This window comes from Gymnoscopelus microlampas, assembly GCF_963454915.1.
Source record: "Gymnoscopelus microlampas genome assembly, chromosome: 3".
In the NCBI taxonomy this organism is placed as follows: Eukaryota; Metazoa; Chordata; class Actinopteri; order Myctophiformes; family Myctophidae; genus Gymnoscopelus; species Gymnoscopelus microlampas.
In genome coordinates this window covers 47,207,520-47,235,200 of record NC_139940.1, presented here as the reverse complement: position 1 = coordinate 47,235,200, position 27,681 = coordinate 47,207,520, and the positions used below count along the sequence as shown (strand labels likewise).

Here is a 27,681-nt window from a genome sequence, read left to right as displayed (position 1 = left end):
GGTGGGGGATGGGTGGATGTATGAATGGATGGATGGATGGATGTAGCAGGGGGAAGGGTTATAAGATACTGGCGTGATTGTGTTTACAGAGGAAGTGGTCCATCTAATTCACTCCAGCTTCTCGCATGCTTCAAGTCTGGCAGCTCTTGATCTCTTTGTCTCTGTATGTTGTTGCTCTGTCTGTAGCACGGCTATCGGCTATGGCTTTTTACTGTTCTTATAAAGCTGTTCCATGTCCACACGTTTAAAACAAAAAAAGACTCTCATTGATACACAAATATACAACTGTGCATGCGTTTAACCACGAGGTTTGCCATTTAGCTAACAACCCATTTGTTTATGGGTTGTTGTCACGGTCGCCTTTCGGCACCGAGAAGATGACAGTCTGTCAATTGGCTGTGTAGAGCATTGGTTCTCAAAGTGGGGTCCTTGGGGGGGTTCCAGGGGGTCCCCAGCAAAATGTGTTAATATAGCATCACAATAATGTTAACCTTCTATACTTTGGCTATTCAGAAATAGCAGATATACAAGCTCATAGCACGGCACAGAGTGTGGCGCTATGAGCTTGTAGATCTGCTATTTTTGTAAAATCATAAAAATGTGTGCAAACCTTTTGAATATATTTATTTGCGAACATTTGTAACTCAAAATCTCGAAATATTTGAGATGGGGGTCCCCGGCCAAATGCATTTCATTTTGGGGGGTCCTTGACATGAGAAATGTTGAAAACCACTGGTGTAGAGCAAGGGTTCCCAAACGGTTGATCTTTTGGGCCTCGAGGCTGAAAGGTTTGGGAATCCCTGGTTTATACAGCCCGTAGGCTTGGCTAGCAACCATGCCATGTGTAGGCTTAATGTATGCATTCATGTAGAAGCAGACATGTGACCCGAGTCACTACTTGAATGCATTCATGTAGAACATACATAGTCAGTGCATTTGCTCACAGTGCTTTGCACAATACTGTTGCACATGTCATGTCATGCACTCACATCACAGCGGCAGCCGGGGGGGAAAATAAGTACCCTCGTACTCTGCAACCGAAACGACGTCTCTCTCTAACGAATACACATTCATAAGCCTATAAGAGAACGGCTTCATACCGTATGCTGTGTTATGGAAAGTGTTTTTTTAACTCTTCCCCTGCCAAACCCCAACAGCGGACCTGGCCCAAGCCACCGGAGGTGCCAGCCTGGTGCCGGCCAAACCCTCTCCGCCGATGCCGCCGAAGAGGACCACCCCGGTGACCAAACGCAGCCCGGACGACCACCCCTCCTCCCCTGGCGCGCCGTCCCCCCTGCAGTGCATCCCCGCCCCCTCCTCCCTGCCCGGCATGCCCTCCCCCGCCAACGACCACGGCGGCGGCGGCGGCGGCGGCCTATCGGTGGGCTTCCAGCTGCCTCCTCCTCCCCCGTCCCCGCCGCTGCCCACCCACATCCCGCCGTCTCCCCCCCGGCAGCAGCAGCAGCACGTCCACCACCACCACCTGCACCACCAGCACTCCTACCCCCACCCGCTGCCCCAGCCCATCATCCCCATGCTGTTCGACCCGCCCAGTCCGCCCATGGACCCCCATCCGCTCCAGCGGCCGGCCCCCATCCCGCTGCACATCATGATCCAGCGGGCGCTGTCCAGCCCCGGGCCGGCCCCCGGCGGCCTGCACCCGGACGGCTCGCTGCAGCGCACGGCCCACTCGCTGCTGTTCGAGACCCCCCAGGACTACCAGGGTCCGCTGCCCGTCAGCATCCAGCCGCTCAAACTGTGAGTTAGACCAGGTCGGGTCAGGACCCAGTTTTTGATGGGTTCGCCAGTAAACATCCCTTTATTTCTTTTTCCTATACATTTCCTTTTTTAATGTTTCAAAAGATTTTTTCAAAAATGTCCCCCCAAAGAACGAATCAATATGTTCCAGAAATTAAAAGCGAATTCAAACATCTTTCAACATAATTACATAAATTAATAAAACAAATCAAAGGAACTACATGAATTAGAACAAATGAAAAAACGTAAGCAGTAGTGAAAATAGCCGATCTACAAGCTCACAGCGCGTCACGATGTGACGCGTTGTGAGCTTGTAGATCGGCTATTTTCACCAGTTTGGGTCCCGGGGAGACATCAAATACTATTAGGTCTCGAGCTGCACTAGATTAGCGTTGTGTTTGAAGTTCTGAACTAACTGTGGCTTATTTAATTACTTATCTCATTACTTATCACATTACTTAAAGCTGCAGTCCGGGATTTATTGTAAATAAAACAACAGTGTCTTAAAGCTTTACTCTGTAACTTCCATGTCCTACCGGGGCTTCAACCCCGGGTCCCCCCGTGCAAGTGCTGAAGTGTTTTACCACTAAGCCAATAGAGCATGTCTGCTTACTATGGGGAGATATAGAATGTTGTCCTTCAGGCAATACCACTAGTCAACCAGGGACAAGGATGTGAGCAGCAGCACTCTGGATCAACTGCAGTGGTCTGATCTCATTTTTTTTTAGGGAGACCCATAAAGACACTGTTACAGTAGTCAGTATAATGAATCCATGAGTCCAGGACTACACCAAGGTTTTTAGCTTGGTTTGTGGTTTTTAAAGGGATAGTTCGCCCCCACAATGACTGATTTTTTTTGTTTTTGTCGCATTCCTAAGTCAATAATTTGATGATCGGCTCAAAGATCATCAAATTATTGGCTTAGGAATGCAACAAAAACAAAAAATCTCCATGAATTCAAGACTTCATGGAGTGTGTAATCGATAGAAAATAACACATTTTTTGGGGGAACTACTCCTTTAACATTACCAAGCTGGACGCAGGTTATTAATCGGTCTTCCTTGCCTCCACAAACAATTACTTCAATTTTGTCTTTGTTTAATTGAAGAATTATTTTTTTTCTTTGCTGCAGCAAAATGCACTGCTGGTGTGAACGGGCTCTGTGCATACTGTAACTGTAACTGTAGTCCTTCGTTTGCTTGGCTTGGCAGCTCATTTAAACCACGTGTTTCCTGTTCCTGTCTGCTGCCGAGCCAATCAGACAAAGCTATGGGAAACCGGACCAGAACAGGAAACGTATATGCCAGCTTCTGGAAACCCAGGACTATAGTTATGCACATTCAGCGTTAAACTGGCGGTAATCGGAAGACTCGCCCCAAAACACACTCGCCCCAAGTTTTTACGCGGACCGCTCGCCCCCCGGCGGTTCTTGTATTCTTGCATTTGTTTTACTGGGGTTAAGGTTAGCAATAAGGTTAGGGTTAGGCATAGTTTTACTGAGGTTAAGGTTAGGGTTAGGCATAGTTTTACTGAGGTTAAGGTCAGGAATAAGGTTAGGGTTAGGCATATTTTTACTGAGGTTAAGGTTAGGAATAAGGTTAGGGTTAGGCATAGTTTTACTGAGGTTAAGATTAGGAATAAGGTTAGGTTTAGACATAGTTTTACTGAGGTTAAGATTAGGAATAAGTTTAGGTTTAGGCATAGTTTTACTGAGGTTAAGATTAGGAATAAGGTTAGGTTTAGGCATAGTTTGACTGAGGTTAAGGTTAGGAATAAGGTTAGGTTTAGGCATAGTTTTACTGAGGTTAAGGTCAGGAATAAGGTTAGGTTTAGGCATAGTTTTACTGAGGTTAAGGTTAGGAATAAGGTTAGGTTTAGGCATAGTTTTACTGAGGTTAAGATTAGGAATAAGGTTAGGTTTAGACATAGTTTTACTGAGGTTAAGGTTAGGAATAAGGTTAGGTTTAGACATAGTTTTACTGAGGTTAAGGTTAGGAATAAGGTTAGGTTTAGACATAGTTTTACTGAGGTTAAGGTTAGGAATAAGGTTAGGTTTAGACATAGTTTTACTGAGGTTAAGGTTAGGAATAAGGTTAGGGTTAGACATAGTTTTACTGAGGTTAAGATTAGGAATAAGGTTAGGTTTAGACATAGTTTTACTGAGGTTAAGGTTAGGAATAAGGTTAGGGTTAGACATAGTTTTACTGAGGTTAAGGTTAGGAATAAGGTTAGGTTTAGACATAGTTTTACTGAGGTTAGGGTTAGGAATAAGGTTAGGTTTAGGCATAGTTTTACTGAGGTTAAGGTTAGGAATAAGGTTAGGTTTAGGCATAGTTTTACTGAGGTTAAGATTAGGAATAAGGTTAGGTTTAGGCATAGTTTTACTGAGCTTAAGGTTACGAATACCTGGTGGCGAGCGTTCTTGTATTCAAACTGACATGTTCTTTCCCCCCCTCCCCCCCGACCAGCGCGGAGGACGACTACTCCGAGGAGGAGGAGGAAGAGGAGGACGAGGAGGAGGAGGACGATGAAGAGGAGGTGCCGTACGACGGGGAGATCCCGCAGCCCGAGCTGGAGCCTCGGAGCCGCCGTTGCCTGGTGGGCGATGCCGGAGGAGTGACCATCATCCTACCGGAAGGGAACAACAGCAGCGAGGAGGATGAGGAGGAAGAGGAAGAGGAGGAGGAGCTGGAGGAAGAGGAGGAGGAGGAGGTAGGGATGGGACTATTATGACCGGTTTTACTAATACCCGACCATTTGATGGAACTCCTCCATTCATTGTAACACAGTTGAAGAGCCTTGCAGACAGAGGTCCTGCAGCCTCTACATGGATGTTTAAACATCTAGTTTTTATTTACTTCCAAAGAGATAGACTTTTTATTGATTATTTTGTATATTATTTGGCTAATGCATTATTTGTTTTGAAAGGTACTGTAACTGTAAAAAAAATGTAATAATAAACTAAACAACAAAAAAGCCAATGTAATTAATTAATTTACAAATGCTCATTTGACTTTGTAGATCCACAATCTTGGGGGCACCACCTCCTTTTTTTGTGCAGAAACAGGAACTCGGTTTGGCTCCTCCCCTTTCTTAGTCCACTTCCTCCCGGGTGCTTCTGTGTTTATTCCTACAAACAACAACACTCCATGGTTAGGGCAGTGGTGCTGAGAGATTAATAGATCCATGGTGTTGTGGAATTAATGTACACGTAATAGTAATAGTAATTATTTCCCTCACTAATGGTATGGTGCCATCATCCCTAGGAGGAGGAGGAGGAGGAGGAAGGGGAGCGGGGGGGCGTGGCCATGCACAGGGAGGACAGCGACTCGGACGGCCCCGTGCTTTACAAGGACGAAGACTCCGACGAGGATGAGGAAGACGAGGCTCCGCCCAGTAAGCACCGTTCTTTTTTTTCACAGTTTGAAGTGATAATGGTTTTATGAAGGCCACTGTTTATCAAGGTCAACCGACTTGCAAGTAAATATCCTTTTTTTTTTACTTCTTATTTAAAAATATATATATATGTATTTTCAAAAGATTTTGTTTACAATTATTCATAAAACAATTCTAAATTCCATCAAAAAAACTTTAGAAGTAGTGTAAATAGCCAATCTACAAGCTCACAATGCGTCGCGATGCGACACGTTGTGAGCTTGTAGATCTGCTATTTAGTTTGGGTCCCGGGAAGACATCAAAATTTGTTTTAGGTCACGACCAAAAAAGTTTGGGAACCACTGGGTTAAGGCATATTTTCTGTGAGGTTAGGATTAGGTTTAGACATACCAACCATGTCCACCTGGGCGCAACACCAAAGAGTCCCAACTGACCCCAGGCCAATGCTACGTACCTACGCCACTGGTTCTCAACCTGTGGGCTACAAGGGTATTGCACGTGGGCCCCAAAATAATTGATTACTAAGATTTTTTTTTTTTTTTTAATCCCACGATTTTGTAACCCCTATTTTTTACACCAAGTGCCAATTGTCTATGTAATCCTGGGCACCCACTCCCTTTGCCAACCTAGGGAGGCCAGGGCCGAGCTCATTCCTCCTTCAGTGCATGAGAGCCAACTGACCTTCTTATCACTTGACAGGGGAGAGTTTAGGACGTAGCGTGTGGAAGGAACACGTTATTCCAACCAGTTCCTTTCCCCTCCATTAGGCGCCCCGGCTGGCCAGGGGGAAAAACACTAAGATTTTAATGATAATCCTACTATCCTACTATAAAATAAAGAAACCTCTGTCCGTCTGAAACAATGGCCCCCAGGGGTCCTTGAGGGGGTTTCAGGGGGGGTCAGCAGCTAAAGGATTGTTGTTGAAAAAGACATCAAGCCATAGGCTATTTTTAGCACCATAGTAGCTGTCTGACGGTGTCGGCTCTCAGGTGCATTCAGCAACGTTTTTCCACACCTTCCAACAGACTGATCTCCCGACTTCATTCGACTTCCAGTCTGTAGTAATATGTAGTAGTCTGTTTGGTGGAGAGCTACATTTAGTTCTTGTAGTGTAAAAATCACACCCAGTGTGAAGTGGGCGGTGTGTGGTCATCACAACATTACTCACTTTAAAAAAAGGATAAATTACTTTTTTTAAAGTCCATACTGCTATTCATAGGGCTGCACATGTGTCATGTGTTTCGCTAGCCAATCACAGTCCTGAATTTGCAAAGTCAGCCAATCACATTACAGTTAGTGGTGATGACACTAGCTGTAATGTGATTGGCTGATATGAAAAAAGTATCGATTTGCATTAACAATGGAAGGGTTAGGGGGTACACACATTTTTTGGTCGGTGTCCAAAACTCACTTATAGGGGGCGGCTACACCGCCCCAAAAAAAGCCTAAAGTACAGTACGTTTGTGTGCCTGGCTGCCTGTCCTGCCTACCTCACCTGGCCCTCTCTCTGTGCTTGGCGTGTCCCCACCAGGTGCCCTGGCCAACCGGGTGAAGAGAAAGGACACCCTGGCTCTGAAGCTGGCCGCTCGGCCCTGCGCCCCGGAGAGGGACCGGGACCGCTTCGCCCAGGACAGGATGGCCCGGGAGGATCAGCCTCCGGGGCAGACCGGCCTCACCTGGCAGAGCCGAGAGCAGTGGGAGGCCATCCGCACACAGATCGGTACCGCGCTCACCAGGTAAAGAAAGACCAAAATATGTTGTTCCAGGGACCCCCAGAATCAAAGATTTGAGTTAAAAATGTTCGCTTTAAAAATATATCTATTCAAAGATTTGCACACATTTTCACGATCTTTCCAAAATAGCAGATCTACAAGCTCATAGCTTGTATATCTGCTATTTTTGTTTTTTTCTAAATTTTTTATCCCGCGATTTTTGTAACCCATTTTTTTCACCCGGTGCCAATTTCTTAAGTGATCCTGGGCACTACACCAGCCCTACACCAGCGTTAGACCAGTCCCCCACAGCCTGGGGAGGCCAGGGCCGAGCTCATGCTTCCTTCAGTGCATGAGAGCCAACTGACCTTCTTGTCACCTGACAGGGGGGAGTTTCCCTGGTAGGACGTAGCGCGTGGAAGGAACACGTTATTCCAACCAGTTCCCTTCCCCTCCATCAGGCGCCCCGGCTGTCATGGGGGAGGCGGTATAGTGACCAGGATTACTACATGTTTTTGTGAGGGTATTAACTACCCTGGGAGACACGGGGAGAACATGCAAACTCCACACAGAGTAGGTCCTTTCGCCAACCCCACCTAGGGTATGGGCGCTGATCTGCTATTTTTGAATAGCAAAAGACATCTAAAAATGGCACGCCTGCGTTCCCTTCCCGGTCTTAATGGGTTAAAGTGATTAGCTAAAGACAAATGCACCGCTCGTTAACCCAGGGCTGGGCAATTAACCGAAAATATATCAAAACCGATGTTTTAGAATCAATAACCGACTTAATCCTGCTCATGTAGATGAATCGAATAATCTACAAGTTTCTTTTTAATATGTAATGTTTTTTATTATCCCTGCTTTTTAAAATATGTAATGTTTTTTATGTATTATATATGAATGGACACAAAATGAATTGTATAAATGAACCCTGTATAATACTTAGTTGTACGATGGTGGCATACAAAAATAGCGAACATATCTACTTTTAGATCTACTATATCAACATATATAAATATATTTTTTATAATCGTTCATTAAGCGTAAGCGAGGCAAACGTGCTGTTACACCGAAAATAGCCACGTCAAGGGATTGGTTTCATACATTTTATTTGGCCTACTTCTTTGCCTGTGTGACAAAGTGATGAAGGCCTTTTTAAAAATAGCGTTCCTGTTTTTCCTGCAGACGTCTCAGCCAGAGGCCCACGGCTGAGGAGCTGGAGCAGAGAAACATCCTTCCACGTAAGTTCCTCCTGTTGGTCCTCAAACATCTCAGCCTTTCCTTTCCCTCAAACAAATAACCGACCCCAGGCCAATGCTACCTATACACACTGGTTCTCAACCTGTGGGCGGCGAGGGTATTGCAAGTGGACCCCCTAAATAACACTACGATTTTATTGATAATCCTATCTTATCCTGCTATAAAATAAAGAGACCTCTGTTTGTCTGGAACCGCGTTTTCTCCTCAGTAGGTTGACCAATTGATCTGAACTTGCACCCATTGACCATTGGCATAATGAGGAGAGTCATCAAGCCAGTGTTTCACTTTTCCCATATTTAAGTTGTTTATTAGCGTTTTTGTGAACGGTCCTCGCAGACTATGGGATCTGTAGTATTCGTGGTTGCAGTCCCATAGCCAGAATTGACGGTGGGTGGAAATGACGGGGATGGACTAGTATAACTTTAATATTAAAAAGCGATACCAATTAATAAGAGCTTAAAGTTTACTACACCTACTTGTACGTAGGTTCCATTGATCCAAGGTGGACCACAATCAATTGATTGTTTTCAAGTGGGCTCTCATTCAGAAAAGGTTGAAAACCACTGACCTACACTGTAAAGTCCTGACCGTTAGTTTAACTCGGAGAGTCTACAGCTATAACCAAACTCACCCGTTACAAATGGGTGAACCAAGAAATATTTGGAAAAGTTACCTGTAAAAGAACGTTTCCAAGCATACTTGCTTGCCAGCATTAGTCGTAAATGGATACCACGGCGAGTTAGACCGTGTTCAGGATGCCTGGAACGGTGAACCCCATATATGGAGATAACTGAAACATCCAAGCCTGACATCATAGACTCTTATCTTTTGGCATGACCGACCTCGGGACTCCATATATGGATATGACTGACTCACAGCGACATCACCGGGATGACACAAGCACCGAAGCCAACAATACAGATCCCACTGAGACTCTCTCTGCAAGATTTAGGCTTTCAAGATATCGACCAGTTCAGCTCCAACTACGAGAGAACGTTGCCTTCCAAACAAACCCGGGTAGCTGGCCTTACAACCCAGATACTCACATTCCACAGATTTGTTCCCACTGATTCTCCTTCTCCCTCCTGCCAAGGGGCATCTTGGTTTAAGTCCTGCTTGGACACCATTGCAGCGGGTCTTGGTTCCGGTTTAAATAACCAGTCGAACCTTTGGTCTTTTATATTGCCTCTTCGCTCAAATCCCTACTGGTGTGTTTGTTGGTGGATTACGACTATTTTGTAAATAAAATGCCACACTTAGAAACACACAAGCTTTTTTCTCTCCATTTGTAAGAACACAAAATCAAAGATCACCTCACATTGATGTAAGCAAGAGTTCCACTTTTGAAGACTGGATAAAATGTGCTTTGATGGCTACTTTTAGACACGGTGGGTCTAAATTAAGATCTGATTTTTCATTATTTTGTTCTCTTCACAGCCAAGAATCCGGCTGACAGACAAGCCGAAGTCAGAGAGATCAAACGGAGGCTGACTAGGAAGGTAAGGGCAAAACGCACACAGCTTTACAATGATCTATAGGCCCTGTTCAGACTGGCATTCCAAAGGCAGCCCAAATCCAATGTGTGGCCTGTTTCCCAAACTGAGCATCAATCATATTAAGTAAAATAAGCAACAACAAAGGAAAGAATCAAGAAGGAGAGCAGTTTGACCATTGTCCTAGTGCTTAAGGTGCTTGAAGGTGTTGTGTGCAAGGTTTATACTCCTAGGTTATAAACATATATTTTAAACATCTGTGTGCGTGTTACACAACTGTAAAGTGACCCGTGCCAGTGTCCTTGGCATTGTTCAACACACAGGCCAGAAAAGCAGTGCGTGTAAAAGCCGTAAAGTCGAGCGCTCGGGTGGCACAAGGGGTAAAGTAGTGCCCACCATCCCACTTGCCGAGTGTCTTTATATGAACACAATTGGCCTTGTTCGGGGGGAGGGAAGCCGGGCGGACACAGTGATATTTGTCACTGTACATACTCCTGCGGGCTGGGGCGCCGCCTCTCAGCGGGGAATGTTGAATGGGAAGACGTAGCACGGAGAGACGCTACATCCTCCCGCTGGGGGCTCCTCACCGGCAGATCCTCAAGCTCGAAACGCGGCGCGAAGCCGCTCGTAGATCTGCTGCTTTTGCCATTTTTGAATTTGAATCCTGAAAAGTAATAGTTTTTGGACATAATGAGGTTTCCACCCGACAGAGACGATATATATATAATATTAAAAACATGCTGTAAAGTGCCATTAAGCCCACGTAGAATTGTGTGATGATCCCATGTATAGTAGTATGTCTCTGACGCCATGTGGTCCTGTCCCCCCTGTCTGACTAGCTGAGTCAAAGACCCACCGTGGCAGAGCTCCAGGCCCGGAAGATCCTGCGATTCCACGAGTACGTCGAAGTGACGAACGCACACGACTACGACCGCAGGGCAGAGAAGCCGTGGACCAAGCTGACCCCTGCTGACAAGGTAATCGCTCATTTTGTCACGTCTTTTCAAACAGCTTAAATGTTAGTCATTCAAATAGTGAATACTCGGCGTTTCCCACGGTGATCTATGTTTTTTAATAAAGAGGTGATAAACCCTCCTTCTAATGATCTGCTCTTCTGGCTGATGATTATGTCGCTGTTAAGAAGTCATTTTATTTTCATTTTGTTCATGAAATCAATCTTTCATCCAGGGACTATATTCGGTCTTCTTTAGTCTTTAGTCAAATCCATCTACACTTGCATTCCAATACGATAACATGATTTTTGGCAGAAAACAACGATTTTCACTGTTTCGAATTATTTATCTCAATTATATGTCAAGTAATGATACTAATGTAGACCGTGTTAATCCCACAGGGGAAATTCAGTTTCAGCTTCACCCAACTGATGGCTGCTCAGGTGGTCATATTGAGTGCTGGGGGGGCGAGCAGCTAGGGGAGTTAAGTGTCTTGCTCATGGACACCTCGACACGCTGGGCCCTTCTGTTTCCCTGGCTGTTTCCTCTTTCCCCTCCCTATGGTCCTTTAAGCCCAAATGTAACCACTTAAACCCTATATACTTGGGGTCTCCTCTTGGTCCGCACCTTTTTTCCCTCTACACCAAACCTTTTAGTCAACATTAGCCCATATACAAGCTCACTTAACACAAGCCAAATGGTCTCCCATGAATAGGGACGGTAGGTTTCATAAAAAGGCAGCTGCCTTTGAGATTTAAAAGTAATATTAGGCTTATTATGTGTCCTGAATAGGTGCTTCCTATTAAGGAGATGTCTTTTCTTTTACTACTTCTATTTCTTTTTTTTCTCCTTCCTTTTCAACTGAATTCAAATGTCCTTTTATAATGTGTTTATTTAGCTTAATGTGTGTTTCTTTTGCTTAATGTAAAGCACATTAAATTGCCTTGTTGAAATGTGCTATGCAAATAAACTTGCCATGCCTTGCCTTGAGTGATGACCCCAGGTGTGTGTTTCTGCTCTTTGTTTTAGGCTGCCATCCGGAAAGAGCTCAACGACTATAAGAGCACTGAAATGGAAGTTCACGAGGAGAGCAGAATCTATACACGGTACATATGTCCTACCATTTATCAGTGGGCTCTCTGTTAGAACCTGTATATTAGGGATGGGACGATAATCGTTTATCGTGATAAAACGCTCACAATAATAGTATCACAGAGATTTTGATTTATGGTGAAATTGTCCTCTGTCACATACAGATGAATTAGCTTTTGTTGAGTTACAAATTCAGCACCACTTAAACCCTCTTTACTTGATAAAACGGACTTGTAAAGAGAGCATTTAGTACGCTCTTATTTCACCCTACACAAATCAATTCGCCAAAAATAGCAGATATACTAGCTCACAGAGTTTATAGATCGGCTATTTTTGGAGAACGTTCCCCCCAGAATAGGTATGCTGGGGGTTCAAGTGGTTAACAAAAGTGGCATTTTAAGATTTAAGCATATTTTGATCATCGGGATAATATCGTTAATCAGCATAATTCTTTCCACAATAATTGTGACGTGTAACTTTCGTATCGTCCCATCCCTACTGTGTATGTCTGTTACAACATTAAATGACCCTTTCTCTCCAGGTTCCATCGACCTTAGTCTCCCTCCTCCTGGACGACGAAGCACTTACATGCCGGCCAGCTGGGTCTTCGCTGAGGAGTCGCTCTGCTAAAAACGGACCGCCCCCGTTTTTATTACATTTGTGAATGTACAGTAACAGAAACATCAGGGACGACCTGGAACCGACAGAAAAAAACAAACAAACAAACATACAAACAGGAACGCTCCTCCCTTTCCTCCTTCCATCGACCTCTAACGCTTACGTTGCTTTCTCTAAAACGGGAGGTGGAGGTGGAGCGGAACAGATGCAGTATTTCTCCCGGACGGACGGACGGACGGATGGGACAGGAGTGTGGTAGGAGGGGGGGACCACGTGCCAACAAACCGGCGGAGGGGGTTGGCTGGCAGAGGACTTGGATCCAATCCCCTTGGTCTGGGAGAGGACCTTCTGTCCGCGCTCTGCTGATATGTGGTATCCCTCAGGGACCGTGTTTCGAATCACAAACCTTTAAAGCCTGGTTTGCGCTCCGTCGCACGGCGGTGTCGCGCGCAGGAAATACCCGACCCACAAGCTCACGGCGCGTCGCATCTGCAACGCGCCGCGGGCTTGTAGGTCGGGTATTGTCGGCGCGCGATGCCGTCGCGCTACGGAAGTGTAAATCGGGCTTAACGCCGCCTCATTCTATGTTGCCTTGTTCCTGCTTTTACTCTGTATGGCACAGCTAACTCATGTTGTTGACATAATAACATATGGTAATAATAGTAATAATAATAATAATAATGATAATAATGATAATAATAATGACGGTGACAATAATAATACACACAGTCATAATAGGTTATAGAGACTAAAGGACAGGAGAATGAAGACTGACTGGGACGTGCCATTGATGATGACTGGACAAGCTCTGGGATTATTGTGTGTAATTCTGTGTAATTGTGTATAGATTGCTGTGATCCCTTTTAGACTGAGACTCTGAGAGATCCTATAACAAAAACACAAAAACAAAAAAAAATCTGTAATGCACAAAGATATTTTATATCGTAATTCTGATCACGTGACTAGTGACAGCTTTTATTTGAGCCTTCTTTTGTTTTGTTTTTATTGTTTGGCTTGCCTGTATTTATGGTTGTGATGTGAGGTGGCCATTTGGAGCTTCAAGCTAAAGCGCCGTCCACACCAAGCACGATAACTCTAACGATACGATATTGCTTTATTATCAGCTCACACTGAAATTTCTTTAGGCAAGAAGAATAGAAGACTTGTCAAGGTCCAGTTGCAAATTGCAGACAGGTGCGCTTTTATGGCGGTTTTGAAGGACAGTAGGGAGTCGCACTTTTCGATGGCTGTTAGTAGGGCATTCCACATTTTGGTGGCATAATAGTAGAATGAATTCATCCCCATGTTTGTGCCGAGTCTGGGGGGAATGAGATCAGTGGAGCTCCCTCTGATGTTCTGCCCAGGGTCCAGGGGTCATCGCCATGCTGGCTTGTGGTGGACATTTTTGTCAAAATTCCATCTCCGCCATGGACATACAAAATGAGCGGACAATACTGTTACTAGAAACACATAAAGAGCTAGCTAGCCATGAATGACCATATAAAAAAAAAAAAAGTTAAATCAAATGAAACCAAATGGACCCTACATGTCCATTTGGTTTCATTTGAACACTCTCAGTGTTATGGGGGTCCTCGCAAATAAAACGTTTGATAACCACTAGTACTAGTGGACTTCTAATGTGCCATAGTGTCATAATAAATCGGTGTCATACATATTCTGAAAGAAACCTGTAGACTTGGGTCTTATGATCAAAATAAGAACATTATAATGGTGTGCAAAAGAAAATCAAAGATTTGCCCGGACAAGGCCAAGTCTTTTCCACAGACACATATTGATGACCCCTGCCGTGGGCGTTTCTCACTGTTTACAGAAAATTATCATACATCAGTGTGGACACTCACATATTGTTATTGTTATCGTTACAGTTGCAGTTATCGTGTTTTTGTGTGAACTGCCCTTTTAGTGATAGGAAAGGTCAGACCACGTTGCCAGGATAACCTCTATTGCCTAAAGGACTGTGTAGAACGCTTGTTCTCATATTACTGAATTCTGCAAAATCCCCTGCATGAGCCAACACAGAATCCCAGTGCATTGGGGTCAGGAGAATCATTCTTCATTTATACTTTTCTATGAGTTTTTTTTGTACTTCCCTTTAAAAAAGAAACGTCAAAAACATGCAATGCAAAATTGTAGCCGTTGTCAACGATAGGGTTGTGCTAGTTGTAGCTATACTAGAAGTTTTAAATGTTCTGGAAGTTAACAGAATGTCTCGGTGCAGTGAGTGGAGATCAGGGATTAAACAAAACATCTAGATATGAACCAGAGGCCGACAGGGAGCCATTTTTAGCAGGACGTTTGTGAAACTGCAGAGGTGATGCCAGTAGATGACAGGGTTCTCTTTGCTGTGTACAGGATGATGATGTGGTTTAACTGATGCTTGTGTATATCTTGTCTTCCTATTATTTGGAAAAGAACATTTTAAATATATTGAAAAAGTATTATAGGTTGCTATTTTTTTAAGCACAGAAATATTAGTGTATGGTTAAAATGCTACAAGAATGGGAATATGAAAGTACCTTTTCTGTAAAAAACAACAAAAACAACTAAGGAGTTCTTTTTTTAAATTGAATGTGGAATTTTAGTAACCCGAGTTATTTTCTTTTTAGTTGTAAATAGTCACATCTGGATCTAATTAAAAATCTTAAAATTCCTGAAGTCTTGTGTTTGCAGTTGTGGTCACGTGGCTTTTGGTCAGGCACTTTTGGCCATGTTCTGGTCCAGTTGGAGAGTGGACGGGATCCAGGCGAGACAAGACAAAGGGATGGGAAAATGTTGGAGACAGACGAACCACACTCACATTACTGATACATTGAATCTAGAGCAGGGGTCTTCAACAGGGGGTCCGGGACCTCTAGAGGGTCCTCAGAGTTACTACAGCGAGGCCGCCAAATCATTAAGCGATAGGATATTTATTTTATGTTAACCACTTGAACCCTAGCATCCCTATTCTGAGGAGAACTTTAGCCAAAAATAGCAGATCTACAAGCTCACTTGTAGATCGGCTATTTTCGGCAAAGTAGTTTGTTGTAGAGGGGAAAAGAGCAGATCAACAGAGTCTAAGGTCAAGTTTATTAAGTATTGACAGTTTAAGTGGTTAAATGTCTGAAAACACACATTAACATGAATCTAACATACACTGATGATATTGCTGTCAAACAAGTCTATGAAGCTACAGTATGAAATATATTCAATCTGCAACACAATTTTATAACAATATGTATGGGGGGGGGGGGGGGGTCAACAGCTTCCTCTGTGACCAGACAATCCGGTTTGGCCCGGGATTGTACAAGCTGGGTGTCCCGAGTCCTGACAAATATCTCTAAAACAGTCGTTCTACCTCAAATAATATTTGTCTCTCCATGTACCACCATTATGACTGGTGTTAAAATACAGTAACACCAGTCATAACCTACCTACCCTGTCCTACGCAGGACATTTGAGTGTTTTAGAGTTCATAATTAAAGAAATCCCGGTTTTCAGCATTCACTACCAAACTGTCCCGGTTTTCAAAAGTTCAAATACAGTAACACTTGTTTTGAGTGCTTTAGATGTTCTGTTGAAAGGTGCAGTCACTAGGTGTGCCAAGTGCTAGAATAATTGCCCCCCATCCTGATGAAAACACCAGGGGAAAATAAACAACATTTCCCAGAAACGTCAAAGCAATTGTCAACAATTGCAGTAACACACTGCAATGCAACATGTTGTGAGCATGTAGATTGGCTATTTATTTTATTTTATTTTTTTATCTGATTTCAGTGATTAACGGTTTGGGGTTTTGAAAAATTATGGTCACCCTAGTCCAGCCAGAAGACACAAGCTAGGGATGGGAAAATGGCAAGAGAATGATGAACCACACAATACCGATACATACAGCTTCCTCTGCCCAATGCCTATTTTCCTAGTCTAGACCACAAAGAAAAGGAAAAGCTGATCACAAATGCAAGGGACTATAACAAAAACTAAAATGCTACTGCTAGGAAATCCTCTGTGCTCTGTGCATTGTAGGCCATACACAACACGAGAATGTGAGGTCTTAGCGACACCTGCTGACAAGGTTATGTCACGACAACATGATATTGGTTGTCTCTACTTGGAGGCTTAAAGAATGACTAGAGTCATTCAGTACATCATAAAAAGAATGTGATCACAACATCTCAACAACCATTCAATACATGACATGCAGAAATATAGATCCATGCCAGAACTGGGCCGTAAAAGCAGAGGGCATCAACTTTTGTAAGATTTGTAAAAGTCAGGTCTTTGACAATTATTTGGCATTAAAAGATGGGCTTTAACAATAATCTCCAATTAACAGAAACATATACACCAGATGGCACTGCCTAACCATAATGATCAACAAATGACCCTTTATGGTACAGTATATGAATTAAATTACATTCTGTATCAAAAAACATTCAACCATTCATATTTTTGTCAAAAAGGTGGGCATCATATCTGTGCATTCTAAGCATGAACAACTGATCTGGACATTTGTTTCTTGTTTTTGTTTTTTTAAACTCATATTCCTAGCCTCCATTGAAACATATAGGCTAGTGCATATTGTACATATAGTTTCTTTATCTTTTTTCACAAACCCTCTCTAATTCCATGATGCTCTACAAAAGTGGTGATCATGTCTTCTCTAAAAGAAACCTCTCTCCAAGATTTACTGCTGAAAGAAAAGAGGCTCTCTATACAAACTAAAATGGAAAACCCTCCTTATATTATAACAGAATATGTTATGTTGTTGTTGGGTATAACTGAATACATGTAATTGGGATTACATAATCAGATTGTGAAAAATAAGTAGCCCATCTATCAGTCCAGATTGAAAATGTATAATTACATTATAGTTACATTGTCATTGGAAGTTGATTGCATTACGTCTTTAAAATATGGCCGTTTTCATCCCCCACCCCCTGACAGCTGACTGGGACAGCCTTTCTCAATCAAAGACCCCCTGCTGTTCCTATCTTTTATTAAGGTCTATGGTCCCCCCCACCTCTCACCCCTCAGTTCTGTTCAATTCAATTCAATTCAATTCAATTCAAAGGAGCTTTATTGGCATGAGAAATACGTACAATATGAATTGAGTACATGAGGATTTCTGAACTGTCTACAGCCCTCCTCTGAGACACAGACTGATTAGAATTTTTCTTTACTAGTTTAACATGAGCATTAGTGAGGACATATTATATGAAGATATGTTGAAAAGTGGTGAAGTCGTCCTTTAACAGTTTGCAAAAAAAGCACAGAAAGTACAGTTCTATACAAATGGATGCTAAAGGACTAAACCCAAGACAGCACTATGGCTTTTTTCTAATTGGGATCCTGTGTATTCACTAATTACTTTGTAGATTTAGATGACTATTATAAAAAAAAATACATAAACCCTTCAGCCCTTTATATATTTCGGCCATTTGAAAATAGCAAAATAGCACAATCTACAAGCTCACAATGTGTTGCATCGGAACCATTGTGAGCTTGTAGATCTGCTATTTTTGTGACACATCTGAGCTTGTAGATCTGCTATTTTTTTCCCGAAAGATTTGAAATGATGGATGAAACATTTGAACTTGTGAAATGGGACATTCTGCACAATGAGTACTTTTACTGTTGGTACTTTAGGTACATTTTGATGCCAATACTTTTGTACTTTTACTCAAGTACATTTAGAATACTGGAATTTGACTTGTAACAGAGTATTTCTCCTTATTGATACTTTTACCTATAAGTAAAACATGTGAGTATTTATTCCACAAACTGACACAGAGGAAGGGGGCGTGGTCTCATCAAAAACGCGCGTGGTCTCCTCTGACAGCGGTGCATGCCGGGAAGGGAACACAAGCCTCAGCACGTAGACTACACACTCACTACAAAACAAACACACACACAACTCTCCCAGGTAAGAATAACACACACACTGCTTACTAACTACACACCCTCACCACAACCCGCTTCATCAACATACTATGTCTCTGTGTGTCGTTTCAGTCGTTAATGTATTCATTCATTCATTCATTCTCATCATGCTAATGCTAACGCTGCTGTCGGCTAGCGAGCTAACTTAGCCGTCGTAAGCATCAGCGTTGCCAGATCGTACGAGAGAAACAAGCAGCCGTTTCTGTGAAAACGAGCCCAAAAGAAGCGACTCTGGGAGTCTGGGCCACATGAGAGCAATTTAAACCTGTATGCATCGGACATTTGCGTATGCGTGGGATATTTGACACCACACAGCAAGCCTGAATAAGAAACTACACTTAAAAACAAGCCAAAAAAAAAACGCAATGAGGAATATTCACAAGCTATTATACAGAAAAAAACAAGTCCAAAGTCTCTTATAATAAGCGGACATGGCAACACTGACTAGCATCGCGTGTGTATAACTACTGGACACATGATGTTAGCTAATGTTAGCTCGTTAGCCTGAATAACAGGGTTGTTGTAATGACAGCTCTGTGTGGTCAGCAGTGTGTGAACATGATGTTATTATAACGTATGTGAGTGGATCACAATGTAGCTTTAATGTAGCTGTTAAAGCCACGTGTGATTGACAACATCTGTCCTACTTTCACTAAGGGCTGCATTGTACAGGAGTCCTTCCTTCTACACTGTAAAACCCTTAGAGGTAATTTAACTCTGAGAGCTGTCCAGTCCAGTCACATTGGACACAATGGACAGACCAGATGCTTGAGTCCAGTGTTCTTCTGGCCAGAGGGTTCCAGCATAAGTGCCAATTCCCCCACACCTGTCAAATGTTACTAAATGGACATTGTTTACACTCTAGAGCAGTGGTTCTCAAAGTGGATTCCAGGGGAGTCTCAGCGTCCCCTTTGGGAGGTCTAAATGTACCCTTACAAGTCTGTAACTCTGACAGTATACAAATGGAACCAAATGGACCCGTTAGGGTCCATTTGGTTCCATTTGTATGCTGCCAGAGTTAAGGGGAGACCGTGAAATTTAAAAGTTTGAGAACCATTGCTCTAGAGAGCAGTTCTATAGACAACCACTGGTCCAGGGTTACAAGGGGTCAGTCTAGCAGTGTCCATTTGGTATTTTTTGCAGTGCAAGTTCCTAAACAGCTGCCTTACAGGGTGAAAGACACCATGGAAGGAAGTGTGTGTGTGTCTGACTGACAGCTTTTTGAGGTCTAACGTCATCTGGTCAGTCGCTGCTTCTGGGGTCATTATATTTGTGGACACGTGTTGTTAACAGGTTCAGTCTATTAATGATGTCTGACGCCACAGATCCAAATGTTCAGGCTTCCGTAACTTGCATGACATGTCTCCCCCCACCCCATGTCTTGCTTTGGGCCGTGGTTCCCGAACTGAGGGTCTGGACCCCCAGGGGGGTCCCCAAATTATTTTGGGGGTGTCCAGATGTTTAGCTTATTGTGCAACATTGTTTTCTCACTCAACAGTAAACAAACCATCATACTGTATAAGTGTATACAGAGTATCTGCATATTTCTAAAGTGAAAATTGTATGACTTTTAAGATCTTTTAATACCAAATTGAATACATTGTCAAATATTCCGTAAGAAAGAGGCAGACATTGTGAAAATAGCCGATCTCCAAGCTCACAACAACGCCTCACAGTGGGAGGCGTTGTGAGCCAGTAGTTATCTGTGGAACCGAGTCAAACTAATTGTAATGCCTACAGTTCCAAGTGCTTGTCAGGGTGGGGGGTCCCCAGTTCCCCAATTTATTTGTTATTATTATTAACATTGTAATATATATTTTTTATATTTATTTATATATATATATATATTTATATATAGATGTATATAAAAAACGATTTCCTCTTTGTCGTTGCCAGGAAAGCGGTAGAATGACACTTTAGTCGTTATTTTAGTCTCAGATCTGTTAAAACAGCGAGGGACACAGCACTGCGCATATTGGGAAAATACACACTTGGACCCGGAAGTTAATCTAGCGGGGCGCAGCGTCACGTCTTAACAACCGAATTCTCTTAGACAAAGGCACTGACTAGTGAATAGACTGTGTCTTATGTGATTATTTTCCTTGTTTATTGTAGGTTGTTCTGGATAATACCTTGTTTATTGTAGGTTGTTCTGGATAATACCTTGTTTATTGTAGGTTGTTCTGGATAATCGATTCATATAATCAGTTCAGTTAAATCGCTCCTGAAAACGTATTTGTATACCAAGGCCTTTCCTTAGATTTTAGTACCCTTACCTTGCACATTTGGTTGTCTCAATTGTGTTACTTTCAATACATAATGTATGTATGTTTGTATGTATATGCTTTGGTTTTATTTTATCTATATGTTTTAATTGACTTGTTGGATACTATGGATGTTTTTTTTTATCTTGGCACTGTAAAGCACTTTGTAACACTGTTTTCGAAAAGCGCTTTATAAATAAAGTTTATTATTATTTTACATAATTCCGAACTCACCATTGTACTCTTGTTGTGTTTTTCTGCTCAAGGTTTGTTGCCATAATGCCTGCTAAAAAGTCCAAGACTCCCTCCAAGACTCCAAGGAAGAGAGCGGCCCCATCGGATGATGAAGAGAGTCAGAAGAGAGTGAAAGGTAACGTCATTTATGCTTCAGACCTCTGGGATGTGCGTATATTTATATTTTTTGTATTGTTTTTTAGTGTGTGAAAATAGCAGAACTAACAAACTTGCCACGTGTGGCGATGAGACACATTGTGAGTTTGTAGATCGGCTGAAATATCGATTAGTTTGAATAGCTCTTGCACTACATCATGTGGTGCCATTCGGCTGCCGTGTTAACGTGGTCAGATGGGTGGGCAAATCAAATCAAGCTTTATTTTTAGAGCACATTTAAAACACTCGAGATTGACCACAAGTGCTGTACACAGTAAAATCAAAGCGTCAATAAAAGCATTATGCATATGCACCCACATGGCATCAAAACACAATAAAAAAAGTACAATAACCTCAGGTGTGAGCAAAGGCCATTGAAAAGAAATAAGTGTTAAGAAGAGATTTAAAAGCCTCAATAGACTGGGCACTTCTAATGGTAAAGGGCTGTCTATTCCAGAGCCCAGGGCATGCAGCAGCAAAGGCACGCTCTCCCCTGCATTTTAGCCTAGTTATGTGGGAACAATCTAGTGCAGCTTGTCGGCAGACCTCAATGCTCTGGCTGGAGTATAATCGTCTAAAAGTTCAGATAGATACTGTATATGAGGGGGCCAGCCCGTGTAGAGGTTTATAAACACACGAAAGCACATAAAACCGTAAAATGAATTCTAAACTTGACAGGGAGCCAATGAAGTGTAGCTAAAATTGGGTTTCTTTGTGCGTGTAAAGGAGGCGAGCAGCTGCGCTTTGAACCAGCTGCAAGCGACCGAGTGAGGACTGCTCAATGCCACTCAATGTGTACAAGTAGTTACAGTAGTCTAGTGAAGGCATGAATTGCCATCTCCAATTGTTTATCGGGCCGCAGGCTGAAAACCCACCTCTTCAGGATTCAGGAAACACTACCCTGACCCTTCCTCTTAGCCTTGCCTACTTGTTGTCAATTTTATTTGTACGAGCTCTTGTTTTATTAGATCTTGTTTACTTGATACACTTATTTGTTTTAGCTCTTGCTCATTTGTTTTTCCTATGCGTCTCATCTGTAGGTAGCTGATATATTGCACTTTTACCTTGGCGCTAGGTACACTCTTAGTTGCTTGTTTTAGAAGAGAATGGACTTAAGACTTATGGTGATTAGTAGTTTTCTTGCCTACCTACTGTATGTTTAATGCACTTATTGTAAGTTGCTTTGGATAAAAGCGTCTACTAAATGACTGTAATGTAATGAGATAGGGGTTAACCTGGGCTACGAGTCCGAGTTGGAAAAACTGAGCTAATTTGCTTGTCAAAAGTGAAGGTGCTGTCAAAGGTAACGCCCAGGTTTTTGACAGCTGAACGGATGTTGGAGTTGAAAGAGCCCGGGGTCGCAGAGGATGGAATGTCACGGCCGAAGATTATTATTTACGTTTTGCTTTCGTTAAGATTCAGGAAGTTAAGAGTCCATCCAGCTTTTAACATCAGTTAGGCAGTCGATGGGGATCCGCGGCCATCTATCGATTTGGGGGTCCTTGACACTGTAAAGTTTTGAGAACTAACTCTCTCTCTGCTCCCTGTGTTCCAGTTCATCACAGGAGTCACGGGACAGAACCGGGGGAGGTTCTGGTGCTGGGCCAGGGCGACGTGGGACAGCTGGGCTTAGGAGAGAACACCATGGAACGGAAAAAGCCGGCCCTGGTCACCCTGCAGGAAGGCGTGGTTCAAGTGGCAGCCGGGGGCATGCACACCGTGTGTGTCAGTGAAACCGGAAGCGTAAGCAACAAGTCATGAGTCATTTATTTATATATATATATATATATATATATATATATATATATATATATATATATATATATATATATATATATATATATATACATACCATCATTTGTAGTTTTCAGGGAAGACAAAAACAAGAGGAGGGAGAGCAAGGAAGGAACATGGCAAAAGATACATCTAAGAGGTCTACATACTGTATATTTACAATTTAGGCAATTATCAGACTCACTTAATCCAGAGCGATTTACAGTAAGCAAGGAAAACAGGAGATAATACATCAAATGCATAGCAATAGTAATCTAGTAGATCATAGGTAAACCAAGAACACATCATCAGTCTAAACCAGGGGTTTTCGACAGGGGGTCCGGGACCCCTAGGGGGTCCTCAGAGCTACTATAGGGGGTCCGCCAAATCTTTGTGTGATAGGATTTCGTTTTTTTTACCTTAACCACTTGAACCCTAGAATTCCTTTTCTGAGGGGAACATTAGCCAAAAATAGCAGATCTACAAGCTCTCAACGCCTCGCAGTGCGTTGAGATCTTGTAGATCTGCTATTTTTGGCAAAGCGGCTATAGGTGTAGAGGGGAAAAAAGAGCAGACTAAGTGAAAAAAAAACTTAAATCTGAAACACAATTTTATACAATATAGAGTAGGGGGTCCCTGCTTCATCTCTCTCAGCTAGGGGGTCCTTGGCCTGAAAAACGTTGAAGACCCCTGGTCTAAACCGTATAATATCAACAAATCTGTACATCGAAACTATACACACTATAGGATGCCAGGTTCTACAAATAGACCTGGCGTCTTGTCTACGTAACATGCTATCTAAATGACTTCATCGCCTTTGCACGAGCCTCCAAGGTGGTCAAGGCTATGGCATTAAAAGGCAGCCAGTATGTACGTTTCGGTTAGACTCACTCACTGTATGTTATTGTGCTTCCTCTTTTGTAGGTGTTCACGTTCGGCTGCAACGACGAGGGTGCCCTGGGTCGGGAGACGTCAGAGGAAGGCTCTGAATCGGTCCCGGGGAAGGTCGTCCTTGAGCACAAAGTGGTGCAGGTGTCTGCTGGGGACAGCCACACCGCCGCTCTCACAGAGGACGGGGTGGTCTACATCTGGGGCTCGTTTAGAGTGAGGACGCCCCATCTTATCCTTTTTTTCCTTCTGTTGTTAGTTTTGGCTCTTTTCAACAACAAGAATTAACCCTTTCAATCCGGGAACGCATCCGTGTCATTTTATATTTCTTTGGCTATTCAGAAAATAGATATACAAGCTCATAGATTTTTGTAGATCTGCTGTTTTTGAAACCTCTTGAAATGATTTGCAAATCTTTGAATATATGTATTTTTAAAGCGGATATTTGTACCTCAAATCTTTGCTTGTGGGGGTCCCTAGAACAAAACATTTTTTTTTAAATATTTGTTTTTGGCACGCAGCAAAGTCGTCGGGAACAGGAGTCGAACCCGCGACACGCTGTCAGGCTGGCATTGCAGCCTAGGGTGCCTGGACCGCTGCGCGCCGGCCAAATACATATACATATCTAAAAACTCAAGAGGTACAGTAGTACTATAACCCGAGTAGAACTGGTCAAAATAGTGAAAATACCCGATTGAGCTTGTAGATAGTTTTACTTTTTTATGTTATGTTTTTATGACGCACTTCTCCCTTCAGGGGTGGTTGTGGTTATAATGGAAACATGAACAAAAAACAAAACTATCACAGGGTTAACCCTTTTGTTGTCGGAAAGAGCGATATATGTCTGTCTTTTTCTTGTACTGTATCTTGTGTAACTAAGAATGAATTGTTTTAATGAAGAAAACCTAACCTTACTTAACCTTAAACTTAATCTTCCCTAGTCTACCTGTTAATCGTAACCTTGGTCTTATCTGCCTGTTCAAATTCAACTTGCTATAAAATGTCAGAACCCCCTTGTGCTTAAACATGGCAACCCTGTGCTTGTTTCAGGATAACAACGGTGTTATTGGTCTTTTGGAGCCAATGGAGAAATGTAGCCTTCCAGTTAAACTTCACATCAAAGAGCCAGTTGTGAAGATTGCATCAGGTATGTGCTTCATTAAGGTTGGGGCTCCGCTGGGCAATTAACCAAACATGCATCGAAACCAACTTTTAGAACCTCTCACCGACTTAATCACGCTCATGTCGGTGAATCGAGTAAGCTTATAGATCTTCCATTTTCAAAAAGATATAGAATATTATATAGAAATATTTGGTGTGTATGTGTATATATATATATATATATATATATATATATATATTATTTTTTTTATTCAGATGGTCTGCAGAGAAATACAATAATTTGACATTCGCATGACAAGCCCAAAAAAACGCAACCCACAACTACCAATATTTACAAGCAACTTTACAGGAAAAATAAGCCCAAAGTTGCTTAAAATAAGCGGACATGGCAACCCTGCGTAGAACCACGCTGCATTGGTGCATGTAAACAAACAGCTGTGACAGAAAGTAGAACGGAAGTGGTTAATACGCATGCGTGACTGGTCTATCACCGGTGCCTGGCATGCACACTACAGCGTTTTCAATCGCCGTTGCGCCTCTGTCTAAACGCAGGGGAAAAAATGAGAACACAACAGGACTTTACCATTTTCTCTAGAGACCGTCGTCGTCTAAACATGGCCGTAGAAACTTGACATGACAGTTCACTTTACCACTTAATTTCTCCCCCCGCCAGGTAATGACCATCTGGTGATGATGACGAATGATGGGAACCTGTACACACTAGGGTGTGGAGAGCAGGGCCAGCTGGGAAGGGTGCCGGAGATGTTCTCCAACAGAGGAGGCAGAATGGGCCTGAGTAAGTCATGACTGTTTTCCAATACTAAAGAACTAAAGAGAACCGCGCTGTCTTAAACGCATTGCATGCGTTCTAGATTTGTTTTCCAGAACGCTACGGCTCAGTTTCAGATGAGGTTCTCTAGGACCTGATCGGGGTCCTGCTCAGGAGCTAGTAACAATGAGTTCTGGAAACTCATCGAATAGAATATTCAATATTATTGCCAACAGTTAAAAGGACAGTATCTTTTAAAGAACCAAAATGGATTAAACACAAAATTGACCTCCCGATTGTTTTTGTTTTTTTTATCTCTGGGACCCTCCATTTAGTTTCAAACTATCGGTCATTTAGCCTCCTTCATTTGAAAACCACAGCCTTTAAAGGAGTAGTTCACCCCAAAAAAATTGCTAATTTTCTATCAATTACACACCTCATGAAGCCTTGAATTCATGGAGATTTTTTTAGTTTTTGTCACATTCCTAAGCCAATAATTTGATTACCGGAGGAGACTACTGACCGATGACCCGGTCAATTCAGGAATGCGACGCGAAAAAAAAAAACAATCTCCATGAATTCAAGGCTTCATGGGTTGTGTAATTGATTGAAAATAAGTCATGTTTTTAATATAATGTGCTGTCTTGTGTGTTTATTTGATTTAAGGCCGGCTGCTGACCCCCCAGGTGGTGAAATTCAAAGGCAAGGTGCAGCTGGTGGATGCCTTCTGTGGAGCCTACTTCACTTTCGCCGTTTCAAAAGAAGGCCATGTGTACGGGTTTGGATTGTCAAATTACCACCAGCTTGGTGAGTGAGTCGGTCCGCCACAAAAGGTTTTTGCGGGTTGTGTGATTTCATCGGTGTATGTACATGTTCTGGAAATAGTCGGTACAGGACAATATCGATAGCCCCCTTTTTTGACGTAAAGTAATGCAAGGAACTTTGGGAGTCTTTTAACCCATTAAAACCGGGAATGCATCTGTGTCATTTTAAGATTTCTTTGGCTATTCAGAAATAGCAGATATACAAGCTCATAGTGCCGCGCTACGAGCTTGTAGATGTGCTATTTTTGAAAAATCATGAACATTTTTGCAAATCTTTGAATATATCTATATATCATCTATCTATATCTGTATGTATCTATCTATCTCTCTATCTATCTAGTTGTTTAAAGTAAACATTTGTAACTCAAATCTTTGCTTCTGGGGGTCCCTGGAACAATATATTTTACGGTTTGCTTTAAAAATATATATTTAAAGATTTGCACAAATGTTCACGATTTTTCAAAAATAGCATATTTAAAGATTTGCACAAATTTTCACGATTTTTCAAAAATAGCAGATCTAACAGTAGTATTACTATCTGGAGAGATGGGAGCGAGGTTCCTGAATTTCCAGCCAACATTCCTGTGGATAAAAGGATGCTCTGGCAACAATCGGCTAACTTGGCACGTTTTAATAATTGGAACATGTGTCCATTCCAAGAATGTATATATATCAGACAGGACTTTAGTGACGACAGGTAGAAATAGTTCTCATTCAATTTAAATGAAGATGTTGCCGTTAACCTCCTTGCATTCTATCCAGTTTATTTGTGACATTTACTTGAACCCCAGCCTCCACATTCTGTGGGGAACATTTGCCAAATTGTTGTGAGCTTGTAGCTTAAAGGTACAATATTAATTGTACCTTTATATATTATATGCAATATAAAGGGGCTATTTTTTGGAAACAGATTTGGTGTAGACTGAAAAAGCTACATGCAACTCGCTTCCAGTTTGCTAAGTGTATAGGGTTAAAGGGAGTAACTTTAAATGTCGTCTTGGTACACCACCACAGTGGTGGAAAGTAACTAGGTGCATTTACCTAAGTACAATTTGTAGGACAACTTTTACTTCTACTCCACTACATCTCGGTCAAATGTTGCACTTTTTACTCCACTACAATGATTAGAAAACTGTAGTTACTTTGTAGATTTGGATTATTACAAAACATACATTAACGACTTCAGCCCTATTTAAACAGGCTCACGACGCGTTTGAGCTTATAGATACGTTATTTTCAAAAGATTTTTTTAGGCATGTGATAACTTGTGAAACGGTACATTCTGCATAATGAGTACTTTTTACCTTTGGTACTTTTACTCAAGTATTTTTTTTATACCGGACTTTTACTCAGAGTATTTCTCCATTGCAGTATTGATACTTTTACTTACCGTAAGTAACAAAATGGGAGTTACTTTTTCTACTGC

General features: G+C 42.3%; 2 protein-coding genes across 2 annotated transcripts in view; both read left to right on the top strand.

The window, feature by feature from the left end:
- phactr4b (phosphatase and actin regulator 4b) overlaps positions 1-14,953 on the top strand; it is a 43,965-nt gene extending 29,012 nt beyond the window's left edge. Inside the window, exons 8-16 of the mRNA XM_084052354.1 lie at positions 1,158-1,758; positions 4,227-4,428; positions 5,025-5,154; positions 6,686-6,890; positions 8,052-8,107; positions 9,564-9,625; positions 10,459-10,596; positions 11,602-11,678; positions 12,206-14,953. Coding sequence (XP_083908480.1) covers positions 1,158-1,758; positions 4,227-4,428; positions 5,025-5,154; positions 6,686-6,890; positions 8,052-8,107; positions 9,564-9,625; positions 10,459-10,596; positions 11,602-11,678; positions 12,206-12,221 — 1,487 coding nt within the window. The 3' untranslated portion in view covers positions 12,222-14,953. The remainder of the gene's footprint in view (positions 1-1,157; positions 1,759-4,226; positions 4,429-5,024; positions 5,155-6,685; positions 6,891-8,051; positions 8,108-9,563; positions 9,626-10,458; positions 10,597-11,601; positions 11,679-12,205) is intronic.
- Positions 14,954-18,121: 3,168 nt separating this feature from the next.
- LOC311042067 (regulator of chromosome condensation-like) overlaps positions 18,122-27,681 on the top strand; it is a 14,289-nt gene continuing 4,729 nt past the window's right edge. The window contains exons 1-7 of the mRNA XM_084052607.1: positions 18,122-18,208; positions 20,756-20,859; positions 22,435-22,622; positions 23,577-23,756; positions 24,591-24,687; positions 25,336-25,458; positions 26,098-26,238. Of these exons, the coding sequence (XP_083908733.1) occupies positions 20,769-20,859; positions 22,435-22,622; positions 23,577-23,756; positions 24,591-24,687; positions 25,336-25,458; positions 26,098-26,238 (820 nt within the window). The 5' untranslated portion in view covers positions 18,122-18,208; positions 20,756-20,768. The remainder of the gene's footprint in view (positions 18,209-20,755; positions 20,860-22,434; positions 22,623-23,576; positions 23,757-24,590; positions 24,688-25,335; positions 25,459-26,097; positions 26,239-27,681) is intronic.